Here is a 15,845-nt window from a genome sequence, read left to right on the forward strand (position 1 = left end):
AGTAACATATTTCTCTGAAGAACCCGCGCTATCTGTTGAGATCACAACAAAACTTCAAGTGTGCAAGCAAGGGAGGTTTTCCAGTAGTTCCTTTCTTCAACAGTTTTTACCATGCATATTGCAACCATAAGACTAGCACTATGTCTTTTCATTTGTTCCGATTTACGGCCTGCCAGCAGCCAAAAGCCCCGAATTGATTCAATTGATCAATCGGAATTAGTGCCCAAAGCCCGTGATATCAGGCAACATCGTCAAATTCGCCAGACGCTTTTTCTTCTTGCATAAAATGGCAACCTAATTTCCAATATTTATGTTGATATTGTTATTTGGAATTTTTTTCTTTTTAATGGCCTCTCCTGAAATTAACGAAACCTGTCCCAAATTCAGAATTTTTATGACTTATTTTGAATTGCCAATGAGATCCTGTTATGTAACAGAATTTAAGCATGAGAAGAAGTGGAAGTAGTGATAGTTCAATAATTTCTTGGCTTTGCCAAAGCCAGCTGAAAGCACATTTATTTGCCTGGCTCTGAATATTTCCCATAATGATAATTCTGATTCCCTTTTGAATATCTTTCATTAAAAGTCCATTACCCTAATTTCTTAATCGAACATCGAAACGCGTTCGTCTTTTTAAATTTCGATGCAGCCCTTCGCCAGACTTTATCAATTGTGTTTAGAGTCCGCCTCTACTCTCTCCCCCACAGATAACGGTATAATAACATTCACTCAATCTGGCGTACAGTCCAGGACTCAAAATATTCTGTAGTGTTAGAAAAAAATTACATTGACGCGGTGTTTTTGTTCACAATGAGGATTTATTTATAATCCTGGCATAGCCATCCTTGCAGATTTTGTAGAACACAAGTTAATGTACCAAAATTGCCGTTATGTTCTTCGACACACAAAAGCGGAGTCGAAGAAAAACCATACTTTGTCAAAAGATCTCATCTAAAAAGAGCTAATAAAGGATTCTTTTTAAAATTGTAATTTTCTGGCCCAAAATTTTGATAACCAAGCCCTTAAACTGCATCTGCCACAATTACAAATTTTGTTGGTTTGAAGATTCACAGTAAAGTTTTCTTTTTCACCACTTGTCAGTTTGGGAAAAAGGGATCTACTTTTAAACTGAAGACGTAAAGTATTTTTCTAAAAGCCTTCTTGATGACACAGACTCTGACAAAAAACAGTTATTGCCAACCGCCAAGCGCAATTCAAAATTCATAACGAGTCCATCTTTCGAACTTCTTGATGGAAGGGAATCAAAATTTGTCAGTATGTTTTTAGCCGCCTTGTTTGTTTTTGGCTTAAGTGTCAGCTTTTAATTAGTAACTTTGATTATACTACCCCGCACTTACACTTACACTTGTTGGCGTAAATTCTGTAAGACACTAACTCAGATAACGGCACGCTGTGTGGTAATAGATACATCGTAATGGGGGGTTTTCGGAAATTGAGACAAAAAAAGCGTTCATTGAAGGTAGCTGGCTATAGCCAGGAGAGCATATCGCTACCTCAATGAGAACTCCAGAACTTTTTGTCCATAAAAAACTTCTTCGAGTCCTTTGAGAAGGTCAAAATCATATTTTCGTTCCATTCTTTTCAAGTGCACGATGTCTTCTTCGTGAATGTTCTCATGTAAGTGTAATGGAAGTCATATTGAGATCTGGTCTTGCATTGCACCCATGCAGTATAAAACAACAAGCTTGCAAACAGATAACATATTATTCTGACTTTTGCATCTGTGGTTTTTTTGTTTATTTGTTTTTTTTTTGGTTAGATCTGAACACAACTTGAAGTCTGGTAGCCTGAGGGGAGGTTTCTAACCATATCATATCTTGGCGGTGTTAACGATGCATGTTGCAACTCTAAGATTGGTCCTATGTCTAATGGTTTGCTGCGATTTATGGCTTGTCAGCAGCCAAAAGCTTGATTCAATCGATCGATCGGAATTAGTGCGCAAAGCCCGTCAAATCAGGCAGCATCGTCAAGTTCGCCAAACGCGTCAACTTCGTCAGGAACAAGATAAAGAAACAAAATGCAAATTCAAATTTGCCTTGCTAGATTTTCCTCCTTACATTATGAACCAAAGTATTGAAGGAGGATTTATGAATCAAACCCTAACATGGTTTGTGGACATGGCTTGCTTTGGTAGAGAAGCAGCAGACCCCATAGCTTGCAAAATGGTACCAGTATTTGTTCAAAATCAAGACGAGATGGTGAAGTTGATTAAAAATGGGTCGGTTGATTTTGGTTTTCCAATTCTATCGGATGCAAAACAAAAACTTACGGGTCTAGACAGTGTGACACTCATCCGGGCATTTGTATCATCCGGGTGTTCAATGATTGTGAACTTAAAGCAGTGCAAAGCAGAGTCACGGGAACAGTTACTGACTTCTATCACGTCACAATGGCCGATATTGGCTTCTATCATGTTACTGTCAGGGATATCTGGAGTGATTATTTGGCTCTTGGTAAGAGTTAAGGCTTATCATTGTCAATCTATACTAAGCCTCTAAAGCTCTTTAGTCCTACTTAAGGTTATATTCAAACTTATTTGTCACGACTTTAGCATGAAAATAGTTTGAGTAGGAATCGACGGCACCATTTTTGAGTAAACGGTTAGTTAGGCACACCTTATGACCTCACCGAAATAAAAAGCCAAATTAAAATGCCCTACAAGTCATGAAGCTACAAATAATGTTGGTTTGTTTGTAGGTGAAAAAAGAACGTTGCAATGACTCAAACTATCAAATAAGAACATTTTATTCCAAGGTGCCACAATTTCAGATATAGTAAAACTGCTACAAACTTTGCGCGTTGTAGCAAGGCCTTAAGTAAGCTTGAAGTGTTTTCTAATCAATTTTATTTACTCCACACTAAACGTCACCTTAATATTAGTTTTTTTATATAGTATTAATTCATTAAACAATTATACCAATTTTCATAACAGGAACACCGTTCAAACGCGGCTCAGTTTTCACCCTCGTTCACGATAGGATCACCAGAAGGCTTTTGGTGGGCAGTGGTATCACTTACAACAGTAGGGTAAGTTGATTTAGATTTGGGTATCAGTGGGATCTTTTTTTCACTGCGCCCTTTGAATACGATCAAAGATAGGCAATATTGTAAAACCCATTTTTTTGTCGAAGTTAACACATGCTTTGGGTTTATCAAAATCTCTACTAGGGTTCCATTCTTGAATTGGCTTCCAGTCTTACAAATTACTAATGAATAAAGGGGTAAGTTTCTAAAGAAACTGTGGTGCTGCGTCGGTGGGAGAGTATAGCAGGTAATTTAGTGTTAACAACTGGGTTGAAAACGTAAATTAGCCACCGTAAAGAGTAAAAAAGCTGACGTTTCGAGCGTTAGCCCTTCGCTCTGACGAAGGGCTAACGCTCGAAACGTCAGCTTTTTTACTCTTTACGGTGGCTAATTTACGTTTTCAACCCAGTTGTTAACACTAAATTACCTGTTACAAATTACTAGTTGTTACGTGATATCGGGGTCCTCTCGTTCAAAGTTCTTCACAGCTTATTAACCAAAATGAATAGCAAATAGAAGAGAAATAATTTTCCATTGCATATCTTAAAACTATGTTTCAGGTTTTTTTTTGTTTTTTGTTTTTGTTTTTTTTGACATAGTGGATAGTGTAAGGAGAGGAGGGCGGGAAGGGGAATGAGATTCGTCAAATTTAGATGGAGTCATAATTCTTAGCTTAAACACACATACTCTGATTAGTTTCAATTTAGTTGATGGTGATCATTATCGATGGGGCAGGGTATTTATTATGGTACAGGAGGGAGGCAGTGTGGGCTAGTGGTTGGAGTGCTGCATTTGTAATCTGGAGGTCCCAGGTCTAGGCCCTTCACCCTCCGCTACTCACCGGGTTTGTTTACGGTTGCCACGAGTTTAAGAGTTCAACTCCTCGGCTGCGCTCGGCTGTATGTAGCCAAATGCTCAGCCTCCTTCCAGTTGGGATTTTCATTCAGTCTCTCATTTATAAATTCATTAATTTGTACTGATACTGAAAAGCCTCATCGGGGAAGTGGTCAATTAGGTATACATTAAGTATTTTTATACTTACTACACTATCCTCAAAGCGCAAAGATATTTGGTTCCTTTTTCTCACTAGGTACGGTGATAAGACGCCTAAAACCCTCTGTGGACGTGCATTTGGTATATTGTGGATCCTGATAGGAGCAATGGTGTTGTCGCTGTTCACCGCCTTATTTACAAATGCTATGCAAGCTTCCATGAATGGTACGAGATGTAAGGACATCGGTGGCAAAAAGGTTAGTAACCCTAACATGAACACCCTAAAACCCTTTGCACCCAAACATCATTATGCCCCTTTCTCCATACTTTTCTCTATACATTTCTTAAGGTGCTGGAAAAAAATGTCTTTTTAACAACCAAGAGCTTCTTTATTTGGTGATCATTTATTTTATTCTCGTGACCTTAATGTTTGATTCAGGGGTGATATTGTAAGGAGGTATATTAGTTAATTATTTTCTTTGTTTCAAATTACATTCTCTACATTTTTCAATTTATCTTAACCCAAGCTTCGAAAGGTTTTTCCCTGAAAAAGTTATATTACCAATTAATGAAATCCTACCCTCATCCATCGAACTCAGGAACAACTCAAATGCAACTCGGCCCTGTGACTCAAACCTTTAAGTCACAAGGCCGAGTTATTAAAAGCAGGGTTCAGATAATTCAGGAGTAATGTGAAATCTTATTTAAGATCTGAAAGCTGTAAAAGAAAATTCAGTATAATTCTTTTTGTCGGCACTTATTAGATACTCTTAGAAAAAAATAGAGAAAGTTATTCGAAAGAATAAAAGACACCCGCATGAAATTAGATCCGGATTAGCGCTACTCAGACTTTGAACAGCTGGGCTAGGAATTATGATCTATCTGAGTCCGAGTTAGCAAGTTGTATGGAAGAATGAAATTAACATTAAACAATTTTAATTGATTGTCAAAATGGAAAATTGCTCTGGTTTTGTACATCTTCGGATATTATTGGCCCTTTCAACAAAAATGCCTTCACTGTTCCTATTATTTAGGCTGCGTCTTTCTAGAACTACAACTAAAATGTACTTTCGTTGTACAGACTTTTCATATTCTTTGCAAGAGGAAAGTACTTATCATTTGGCACTAAGCCTTTATAGATTGTGCTAGTAAAAGTAGCATACTATACCAGTGGTATTGCTCGATCATTTTTCAAATGGTGCACAAAATTACGCTCGTTTTGAAAATTATGCTACTTTTTATTTAAGTGTGTTTTACAAAAAAAAGAGAAACAAACGAAGTCCAACTTATATATTTGGCGTCAATTAAGCATGAAATCTTCTTTATTTTGAAAAACATACTCTGACAAAACAAAAATTAACATTGGATTCCAGACGAGAAGCAGTGACTTGACGAGTCAAAATGTAAGTTTCTCTTTGGCGCCATTTTTTGCCTGTGAAAGCGGGAACTATAAACGATGCAATCTTTACTACGGATGTGCCCAGTCCTCTAGACAACAAACGATTCTATACTACGGTAACCCTCTTCTTCCAGCGCATTGAAAACCTGAAAATAGACATGAACCATGGACCGAATTCGAAAATAATCGATCTTGGAGACCAAGACAAGTCAAGACTCTGGTATAGTTTCCCTCAAAATAAGAACAAATATCCTCATTAGGCTTGCAACGCTACTTTCATAATAAAAAGCAAAAATTGTGCTTGTTTTAAAAATTTAGGTAACAAGTTTGGCCAGAGCAATCTATAAGGGCCCAACTGGCGTATAAAAAATTGTCTGACCCCAATTTACTTCTTAGGTGGGTGTGTCCAACAAGAATCCTGAAACGCATGTAGTCGCTATGAAGCTGGATGCAGACTTTGTCAGTAAGTAATTCTTTTCAGATTAATTTCAATGTCCTTGTATAACGTGTTGCATGACCATTTCTCTTCAGGAACGACTACTAAAGTAAAAAAATAAGCTTGAAAATTACCTTTTAATTTCAGTCATATTTCGTATATTTTTGTATCAAAACTCTAAGGAGAAATTTCTCCCCCGCTTTTTGTCATTTTACTCATTAAGAATTTGCGTTGGAGAACTAATCAAATGAATTTTTAATTAACAGAGTTTAACAACCTAGATGAAATGCAAGAAAGTCTTAGCCAAGGAACAATTGGAAGAGTAATGGTGGATCGCAACACTGCATTTCACTTTTTGGAGGAATCTGGTTTAAAACGAAACAGGCAGATCCGAATGATTCGTAACATCGATTATCCAATGGAATATTACCTGGCTCACTTGAGCCATGACGTAATGGCGTCACCGAATGACACGAACGAAGTATTGGCTAGAAAAACTGAGCTTTCGGTTTGCGGGGAAACCCTGAAAGAGTTATCAGCGGATTTGGTTGCAGCTGCAGAATACACTGCCAGAGAGCAACTTATCCCTGCCGAATTACAGGTAGTTAATTGTTTTTTGTGAATTTTATATATTTCACCACGCACCATTCTTCTCTTTATGTTTAGCATTTATTCCGATGCAATCAACAGTTTGAAAGCTATTTATTTCTTTGTAGACAGCGGATTTGTCCGATGAAATGGAAGGGTTATTCTCCACTGGCTCACAAATGACCAAATTTATTCTATTTGCTTTATTGGGAATACTTGCTTTCCTGATAATCATCAGCAAATTTTGGGAAGTCTACCCCAACTGTAAGCCAACGGTACACAAGAAGAGAAAAGGTAACTGCTTCTTAAATTAATTCACCATAGGTTCCTGCAGAGTAAATATAAAACAGATACCTTTTGAAGAAAACTGTTCTATCTTAATTAGTATAAATCGTGGTATTGGTGTGGTTCTATATTTTTAAATTCAGATGGCAATCAAAGGCAATGAGACAGTCACTCGTCCTTCAGTTGGTCAGTCGGTCAGTTAGTTAGTCAGGCAGTCAGTCAGCCAGGCAGCCAGTCAGTCAGGTAGTCAATTAGTCAGTCTGTCGGTCAGTCATCCAATCAGCCAGTTAGTTAGTCGGTTAGCACGTCCCTCGGATTTTAATCAGAAATGTGAAAACCTTCGTTACATGAAATAGTTCAATACTTATTGGAAGGTCTGTCAGTCAAATAATAAGTAATTATGTCAGTCCGTTTGTCAGTGAGAAAATAGTCATTCATTCAAACGATTAATGACCGAATCAAATATCGACTATTTGTGTACTGACAAACGGAAAGACAAAAGTAATATATTCAGGGATTAATTCAGTGGTTCATTTCTTTAAATGTCCTCTACAATCCTTCTTCTAGGAATGATTCCTAGCAGCAGGAAGATGTCAATGATGCAAAACTTCCTGGATTTGGAGGAACGACTAAAAGACATAACGTCTGATCTACAAAAAATAAAAGAGGAATTTGAAGGTGCCGCGAACGGTTTGTCTCCTGAATACTCAAGACCAAAAGAACGCTCATTTTTTAATAATATGCTTGATCTGAAAGGAAAGAATAAAATATTGAAACAATAGTATAACACATAAAACATTTTGTTATTAGTAAACTCAGATAGCATTTTACTCTTCTGAGATTTCCATGGCCAGTGGCATATTTTTAACTTGAGCAAAAAAAAAGAAAGTGAATGTGTCACACAGAATAGGACACGTAACTGACTTTTTGTTTATTATGAATTGTATTGAATTCTTTTCCTTCCTTTTTCCTATTTCCTTTTTAATTTCCTTACTTTCGTTATTGAGGCCAACAAACCAATACGTCATGTTCAGAGAAAGGTAGCGAGTGAACCAAGAAGGTTTATAAATTTTTCTCATTCCATTGCAATCAGCTTTGGCTGTCTATTGATGAAATAGCTTGCCCTGTTCACTACAGACTCTACCTCGTCCGTCCTAACGGATGAACAGAATCGAGCGTTAAGAATGATTACTTCGGTATTTGCTTTTCAGTGCGTAACTTCTGGGTTTGTTTGTTTACACTCTATGGAATTAAATTTTCACAAGTACTAGATAAAAGCAAGCTTTTGAGAATGGATGGTGCAAATTGGAAGTATAAATGAAGAATTCCTTTCTTTATTAATTATTTGAGGAAGAACTTATCATAGAAGATATAATATAACAAGAATTGTTTCTTGACTTCTCTTCGCTTCGTTAGACGAATGCAAGTGTAATTTCTGGCTGGTCACTTTCTCAGTTTCTTTCGCAAAAAACATGAGATTTTATAACATTTCAGGAGACTTTTGGAACCGCTAGCTTATAAGATTATGGAGGGCAGATGCACGTGGTCACCACAGACTGTCGGTTAAAAGTTAGTCGTTTCCAAACTTCCTTAATCCTCAAATCCTTACAATTTAATCAAAGTTTTTAGATATTGTATATAACCAATAGATATGTGTGCTTAAAGCATGCATGAGAAACACTGATTATAGGAGAATAACGGCCAGTCAAGGACCGTTATTCATTTACAGGTAATAAACTCCAATCCAGGTGATGTCTGTCTGAGAAATGCATTCCCTTCTGCACTTGAATCTAGCACCGTAGTCACTAGTTTTGTTTTTGAGTATCTATAAATATATTTTTAAATTCAGGTAAGACTGTATCTAGAAGCTTTATACATGCTACAAGTAAAAGCTTAATGATGTTTACAACTTGTACAATAATTAATGGAATCTTTACTTTTAGCGATCAAGAAATATACTGATCGATGTATAGTTATAATTGCAGGTGGAAAAAAAAAGCTTATTTAGACGTTGTATCACATAGTGTCCACAGCGAATTATCTCCTCAAGTTTGGGAGTCGATAAACTTTTGGGAGTTTACGGTAACTTAAATGTCAACCTACTTGGGTCAGTATAAATCGAAAGTTTATCGGAAAAGTTTCCACAGCTGATGATTTTCCAAGTCCTTAGAGGTAAAGTCAAAGACTAAATCGCACTAGTGGAGTTAACAATAACAAGACAATTTTCAAAATAACGCCTTGAGGTCATTTTACTAGAGTAGATAACCAATTGTGAAATGTAAATAATAAAAATCACATCTAGGTTCTAAAAACGAGCATGTTTTCCTCCACTGAACAATTGTCTGTATCTCTTTTGAATGAAACTTTCAACTTTTTCAAGAAATTCTAGGACAGTGTGACTGAATCACACTATTTCCCTTCTTGAATTATTAATCTTTACAGAGCGCAAACCTGTCCGATGAAATGGAAGGGTTTTTTTCAACTGGGTTTTTTATCGTCTGGTGGTATTTCTCGGGCTGGTGTTTCTCGGTATCTTATGTCAAGTCTACACCAAGTGTTAGCTAGGCAGGGTGCACGCCATAACAGAAGCTATAAATATAATCTATACATAGGCTGATACTGAGTAATATCACTTTTTTTTAACCAAATAAAGCAAACGCCTCCTCTAAATTGTAAGTTACTAAATCTTGCGACTGAATTGAGCAATTTTACGTTTGCAGCAATCCTAGGTCTTTCGACGGGAATCTCTTATTTCTTCATGAGCAAATGGGCAAGTTTCAGTGACAAGAAAAATCATTGTTCATTGTGAAAATAGGTTTCAAAACTTTTTGCTTGTTAGTGGCAGGAAGCGGAAATTGAAAAGACCGCGATTTTTTAATTTTGAAGAATTTAATATCAATATCCTCAAGTTCATTTTCAATCCGTTTAATTTTTGACCCTCAATTCTTTTGTTTTTTCTTTGAAAGAATTGTGATCATGAAGTAACTTCTTTGGCAGCCCGTTTAAGGTTACGATCATTTATGCATGATTTAGATAAATTTGTGACTAGCAAAAACATTGGAAGTATAAGTACATTTGTAGATTTTCCACACCGTAATGATGTGTCTGAGAATCTCCGGGACACGCACGTGGCTGATATTATGCAATATGTCAACAGTTTGGAGCAGAGACCAAAAGATTCAATTGCAGCGAACGAAAGAAGAGATGAACATGACCATCCCTGGCCGAGAAACCCCGACCTCAAGGAATTAAAAAAAAATCGATGATAAGTCGCATCTGTCAACTGCACATCATTATGGCCACCATCCTTTGTCTACGACCATAATTATATTAAATAAAATTTAAGACTTAGAGCGTTTTTATTCCACCGTTATGATATTTATTTCCAACAAGACGTGCATCAGAACCTTCTCATTTTTAGTCCATAGAAACTTATCATTTGTCATTCGTATAACACACTTAGAATTTATCATCAAACACATGTAACACCCATCTTTAGATCACGATCTGGCTATCGTGAGAGCACTGCTCAAGCCCATAAGGAGCCAAAGGCTATTGTTCAGTTCCTTTCAACGGCTGTTAAACTCAGCTCAGTAGCTATTAAATTAACGATAAGGCAAAGCTAACAGAATCATTTGAATTGACTCTCTAAACAGATTGTTAAAAACTAACCATGAATTGAGACTGTATTGCAAGAGCAGACTCGGGAACTTTTGAATGAATCGAACCTAATAACTTCACAATCAGAGCTCGATATCTTCCCGATTCCCCCCGCGAGAGCGAAATGTCAGAATGACGCTCAAATGACACATTTGACATGTGATTGACAGCTGGAGCTTAACTGCACCAATCAGACACTCTGTTCGTGGGCGAACGGAGTTTTGCAAAAGACTTCTGGCAGGCGTAATCTTTACTCCCCCTCCCCCGCCGCTCTCCTTATTTTGGACCGTCGACCGCCCCCCTTGGTACAAATTTCTTTCTCTCCCAAATCTTCCGCTGCCATTAAAATCAAAGACGGCAGCCATAATTTTAGTTAAGAAAATACTGAGCACTCGCTCGCCAAAATTACGCCTGCTCTGCACTGAGCCCACTTTTAAAAGATCAAAGTGTCTCATATGTATTATTTGCAATCATAATTTTTGACCAATTTGATTCTGTGAAACGTTCTTTGACGCAAACAAACGCAACGAAAACGAGCCATTTGTCCACATTGAACACAGGTGTACGTGTGAACAATAGTGGAATTAAACTGTATTAAAATGACATGTTCATTAGACTCGATTGCAGAGCACTCAAATAAGTAAATTATCTTCCGACCAAACAGGTAGAAACGATGCAACGAAAGCCATGCATTCTAAAAGGCTAAAAATGGATGGTGTTGTCTTACATCATCTGTTATTTGCATATCATTTCTTATTGAAACTTAAATAACCTCTCTGTTTACTAACTGTTTGGGATCATTTTACGTCTGACGCGTTTTCCGTGAATAATGATGATGAACTTCGGAATGATCGAACGCCTTCTTCCTTGCAGGATTAAAAGCATTTCAATAGTATAGAGCACAGGTATTTCTACATATATTTTGAGGTATTTATTCATTTCATTATTTTTTGTGTGTGCTTCACTGCAAAACATATGGTGTTCACCGGTTAGGAAAACAAGTTCTGAATTTTTTGATATTTTCCGACAAGAGAATCTAAAGTTTTCCCGTTGTTTTTGAGTCGACGAATTGGAGTATTCGTCCCATTATCCAGCAGTTTTCCTTTTTAAGAGTGAAGTTAAGAGATGGGAAAACGGTTGGTATTCGTTACTTATTGGTGTTTTCCAGTAACACAAGATTGCTTTCACAGAGGTTTTCCGTAAAAGACAGTGCGTTTCCTTCCATTTTCCGAGGACAGGAAAATGCGTAGATAACGCTCGATAACCACGTGTCGTCCAACGTTCACGGGTCGGTCATCTTAAAGAAATGCGATTTTTTCTGGCGTTTGTTGGCTGTTTGCATTGAGATAGCGTGTTGTTATCGGCGATTCACCACCTGAATGCGGTTATTCACACGCATTTTTACATAGTTGCCTATCGATTATCGTGCGGAAAATGGTATTTATTCCCACTGATTCATCGGTGTTTTACACCGTTAACCATTTGGACATCTATAGATATGTTTATTGTACATATGTGTTTTGGTGAAGCCTTTTTTTCTTCGATTAAAAAAAAAACAAACAAACAAACAAAAATAGCCACACCATTTCACCAGAGTATGCCGGTTTGCATCACACAAATTATGGTGTGTAGAACTTTGAGTGCAGTTGTTTGTTGCTTCAATGTATCGTTTACGATCAAATGGAAGAAAAGTTGTAAAACATTTCTTTTCTAGCTCAAAAAAAAGAAAAAACTGCCACACCGTCTCACTCATCGGTCACGTGTCTTTGTTTTGTCGGAAGACAATGCTTCCGGTTTATAATTTAACTCAGTTTTATTGGTTACCCGCTCATCTTCGGGAAATGCAGTGACGCGCAACTAATCAGGGGGTGTTCTTCCTTTCCACAGCCTCTTCGGGCAGGTGTCTTCTTGCCCTTTCCCCGCCCCCCACTTCCACTCTGACTCCAAATCAAACATGGCTGGTCGGAAAAACGATCGCGAGCTTATAACTTTAGCTCGCCCTATTAAAAACGCCTTCACTGCAGGCTAGACTCATTCTGATTCTTGATAACGTAGAGTTTCATCTTTAACAAAGGGCTTTACGAAACTTCATGAGATATATCTCCCAAAAATTTCCGTTTGTAACAAGACAGCGTCGACTAATAAATTTTCTAGATTTTAGTCAGAAACCATCGAGTCTGAAAGTTAAACAGCCTTTAAATAGTCGCAAGAGAAAAGGCTAAAAACGAATAGTGTTGTCGTACACCATGTGTTATTTGCATGTCGTTTCTAATTCAAACTTAAATAACCTCCTCGTTTACCAGCTGTTCGGAACCATCTGACGTCTGACGCGTTTTCCGTGAATAATGATGATGAACTTCGGAATGATGATTTCAGGATTGAAAGCATTTCAGTAGTATAGAGCACAGTTATTTCTACATATATTTTGAGGTATTTGTGTATTTCATTACTTTGTACGCACTTCATCGCGAAACATATGGTGTTCACCGGTTCGGAAAACAATTTCTGAATATTTGAAACGCAACATTATTTATGCATTTTTCTGACATTTTCCGACAAGAAAATCAACGTTTTCCCGTTGCTTTCGAGTCGGCGAGTTGGATTATTCGTTCCATTATCCAACAGTTTTCCTTAACAGTTAATTCTACGAAAACTATTGTTTTCCTGGTGTTAAGAATACGGTGTCAGATGGGAAAATGGTTCGAATTCGTTGCTTTCCAGTAGCAAAAGATTGCTTTGAAAGAAGTTTTCCGTCGAAGATAGAGCGTTTCCTTCCATTTTCAGGACAGAAAATGCGTAAAAAACGCTTCAAAACAACGGTCTTCCAACGTTCATGGGTTGGTCAACGTAAAGAAATGCGGTGTTTTCTGGCGTTTTTCACCTGTTTGCGTAGATAAAACGCGTTGTTATCGGCGATTCTCCATCCGAGTGCAGCTATTCCCAGGCATTTTCTCGTATTTGCCGTTCGATTATCGTGCGCAATATGGTATGTATTCCTATATTAATCGTTATTTACACTGTTAACCATTTGGACATCTACATATATAGAAAAGTTCTTTTTGAAATTCCTAAATATCACAGGAGTATTTCCCTTTTGTTGTATGATCATAGACGATGAGAAAAAAAAAACCATAACGAAACTCGTTAATCTATCGGCTATCCTCTTTCCAACTTTAAACGATCAGCAATTAATTAAGGAAATCCTGATAAGTATCGGTTCGTTAAACACGGAGCGATCCTATAAAATGTCAGCGGTTTGCACTTTGTTGGCTTCCTTCGCACCGATAATGGCGGCTTTCTGCAACGGTCACTATCGTTATAAATCTTCTGCTAAATCTCTTGTTGTCTGCTTTCAAGAAATGATACATTAAATTATTTATTTACAACCCCCACCATTTGCTTACCTTTTCAAGAGTGTCTTAAATGTCGTTCTTAGACAAAAAACTCAAGAAACGAGCGAAAACTTCCTTCCCGTTCGGAGAAAATTCAAATTTCGCGGGCGCTCAAGATCGATGAACGCATGTCCTCCGTTGAGAAAATGGGCCTGCAATCATACAGATAATCTATTTCTATAACTTGAGCATGCCTGTAGGTTCTGTACGATAGTGAGGCTTGTACTTTGAGTTTTGGCGGCGGGAAAGTAAAACAACAAAACAAACAGAAGTTATGTGTTCGTATGTATACGTTTTGCGACCATGCTAGGCCGCCATAGTGCAAATGCACCTCCAAACTGTTCTATTCAGAACAAAAAAGTCCGAAATTCTGAGTACTACAAAGAAAAGAAAGAGTCTTTAAAGGCTAAAAAGGTCAGGTACGACTTCAAAATAGAGTTAAACAAAGAAGAAGAAGGCCGCCTGAAGTCGCTGAAGATGAAAATTGCATCCATCAAAAAAGAGCTGCATTTGGATAACAAACTCGTACCTGCAGCAAACGCTCGTTTTATGGAAATTTTAGTAGACAACTGGCTTGTACATAATGCCAAAACCGAGGCAAATGGTTTAGAAACTGCACACTTTGTGGACTTTGATAGTATGCAGTCAGTAATCGAAGAGGAGACAAATGTAACGTGGGATTTCCCTGTCTGAGGAAGAATACAATACTTCCAGCCAGTAACTTACAACTATGTTTTTTTTTGGCACAAACCAAACGAGAAAAGAAGACTACAATATATGTACAACATAATTTATTCAGCTTTTCTACATAGCTTATTATTTATTACATTGGGAAATTAATTTTTCAACTTTGGAAGCGCATTCCACATTTTTGAGGGCAGAAATAACCGAATTTTTTCCTTTTGATGTGCATGCGGCACATGAAAGATCAGATGTGAAGCATAGTGTGTGCTAGTATACCGGTACATTGTAAATGAACTGATCGAGGCAATTAATTGTTATTACAAACAGTATAAATGGATTTCTGAATTAAACCTCAAGCTACTTTTTATAGTCCAGCGGAATACTAAAAATCTTTGCTCGTGATAAAATGCACCTCTACACTAATGGAAGCTTATATACACTAACAGAAAGCGAACTACAAATATTTACCCTGTGTTCGAGTTGTGTTGAATACAATTCAAGCTTTATTCAAGCAAATTTCGCTATAAACATGCACTGAAACAATGCAAATACACATTCATTGATAATTTTCACGATTGATTGTAGTTTGAACGTGGGCATCTATAAAGAATAATTTTCACGATTGATTGTAGTTTGAACGTGGGCTTCTACAAAGAATTACATTTCTGTCAAGCTCGGCTGAAATTACGCGACATGTAAATCAAGCTACATTTATAAATTTACCAGCATCTTCCTCTTCACGGACATTGCTATCTCGTGTTATTTTTGCTCTTTTCCTTCGGCTGGCTTTGGTTTCAGAGACAACCTCCCCCGCCGCTGAAGGCCACAAAAGAACGCAGAAATTCCATTTCACTCATTGGCATTAGAAGTACAACCTAAAACATGGCATTTACGTTGAGTAACAAACTCCAAAACAATCGATATGCTTTCGCAAGTGAAACAACAAAAAAGGTGTTAAAATGCATGTATATGAAGTACGATACCTGTCTAAATTCTTCTTCTGTAGATGCCATTCTTGTTGTTTTCGCTTACCTTTCCACAAAGCCGAGAAGCAAACAAGCGAAAAGACTTTCCCTTGTGCGGTCGCCTGAAAAATTACTTCGTGCGAATTTCGCGGGAGTACGACACGCCTGGGTGAATAAGCCAATCAAAGCAGAGTATTCCAATTTGTGATTGACGGGCTGAGCCGCTCAGCCTCAATTTATAGGTTCGCTCCGTGTTTAAAACGAATGCATTATAAAGTATAACATAAATGGGCTTGTTCATGTTCGAATATTGACTTATATTATGGCGTTGATCATCTTTCAGTAACATATTTCTCTAAAGAGCCCGCGCTATCTGTTGCGATCACAACAAAACTTCA

General features: G+C 37.4%; 1 protein-coding gene across 1 annotated transcript; it reads left to right on the top strand.

Moving 5' to 3' along the window:
• Positions 1-1,720: 1,720 nt before the first annotated feature.
• Positions 1,721-7,670, top strand: LOC149036774 (uncharacterized). The gene is made up of 7 exons (XM_089188906.1): positions 1,721-2,474; positions 2,954-3,048; positions 4,136-4,295; positions 5,834-5,900; positions 6,140-6,474; positions 6,590-6,755; positions 7,314-7,670. The coding sequence occupies exons 1-7, from the start codon at positions 1,854-1,856 to the stop codon at positions 7,526-7,528; spliced, it is 1,659 nt and encodes a 552-aa protein (XP_089045032.1). The 5' UTR covers positions 1,721-1,853; the 3' UTR covers positions 7,529-7,670.
• The last annotated feature ends 8,175 nt before the right edge of the window (positions 7,671-15,845 follow it).

The sequence above is a fragment of the Pocillopora damicornis genome, chromosome 12, assembly GCF_964200805.1.
Source record: "Pocillopora damicornis chromosome 12, jaPocDami1.2, whole genome shotgun sequence".
Classification (NCBI taxonomy): domain Eukaryota; kingdom Metazoa; phylum Cnidaria; class Anthozoa; order Scleractinia; family Pocilloporidae; genus Pocillopora; species Pocillopora damicornis.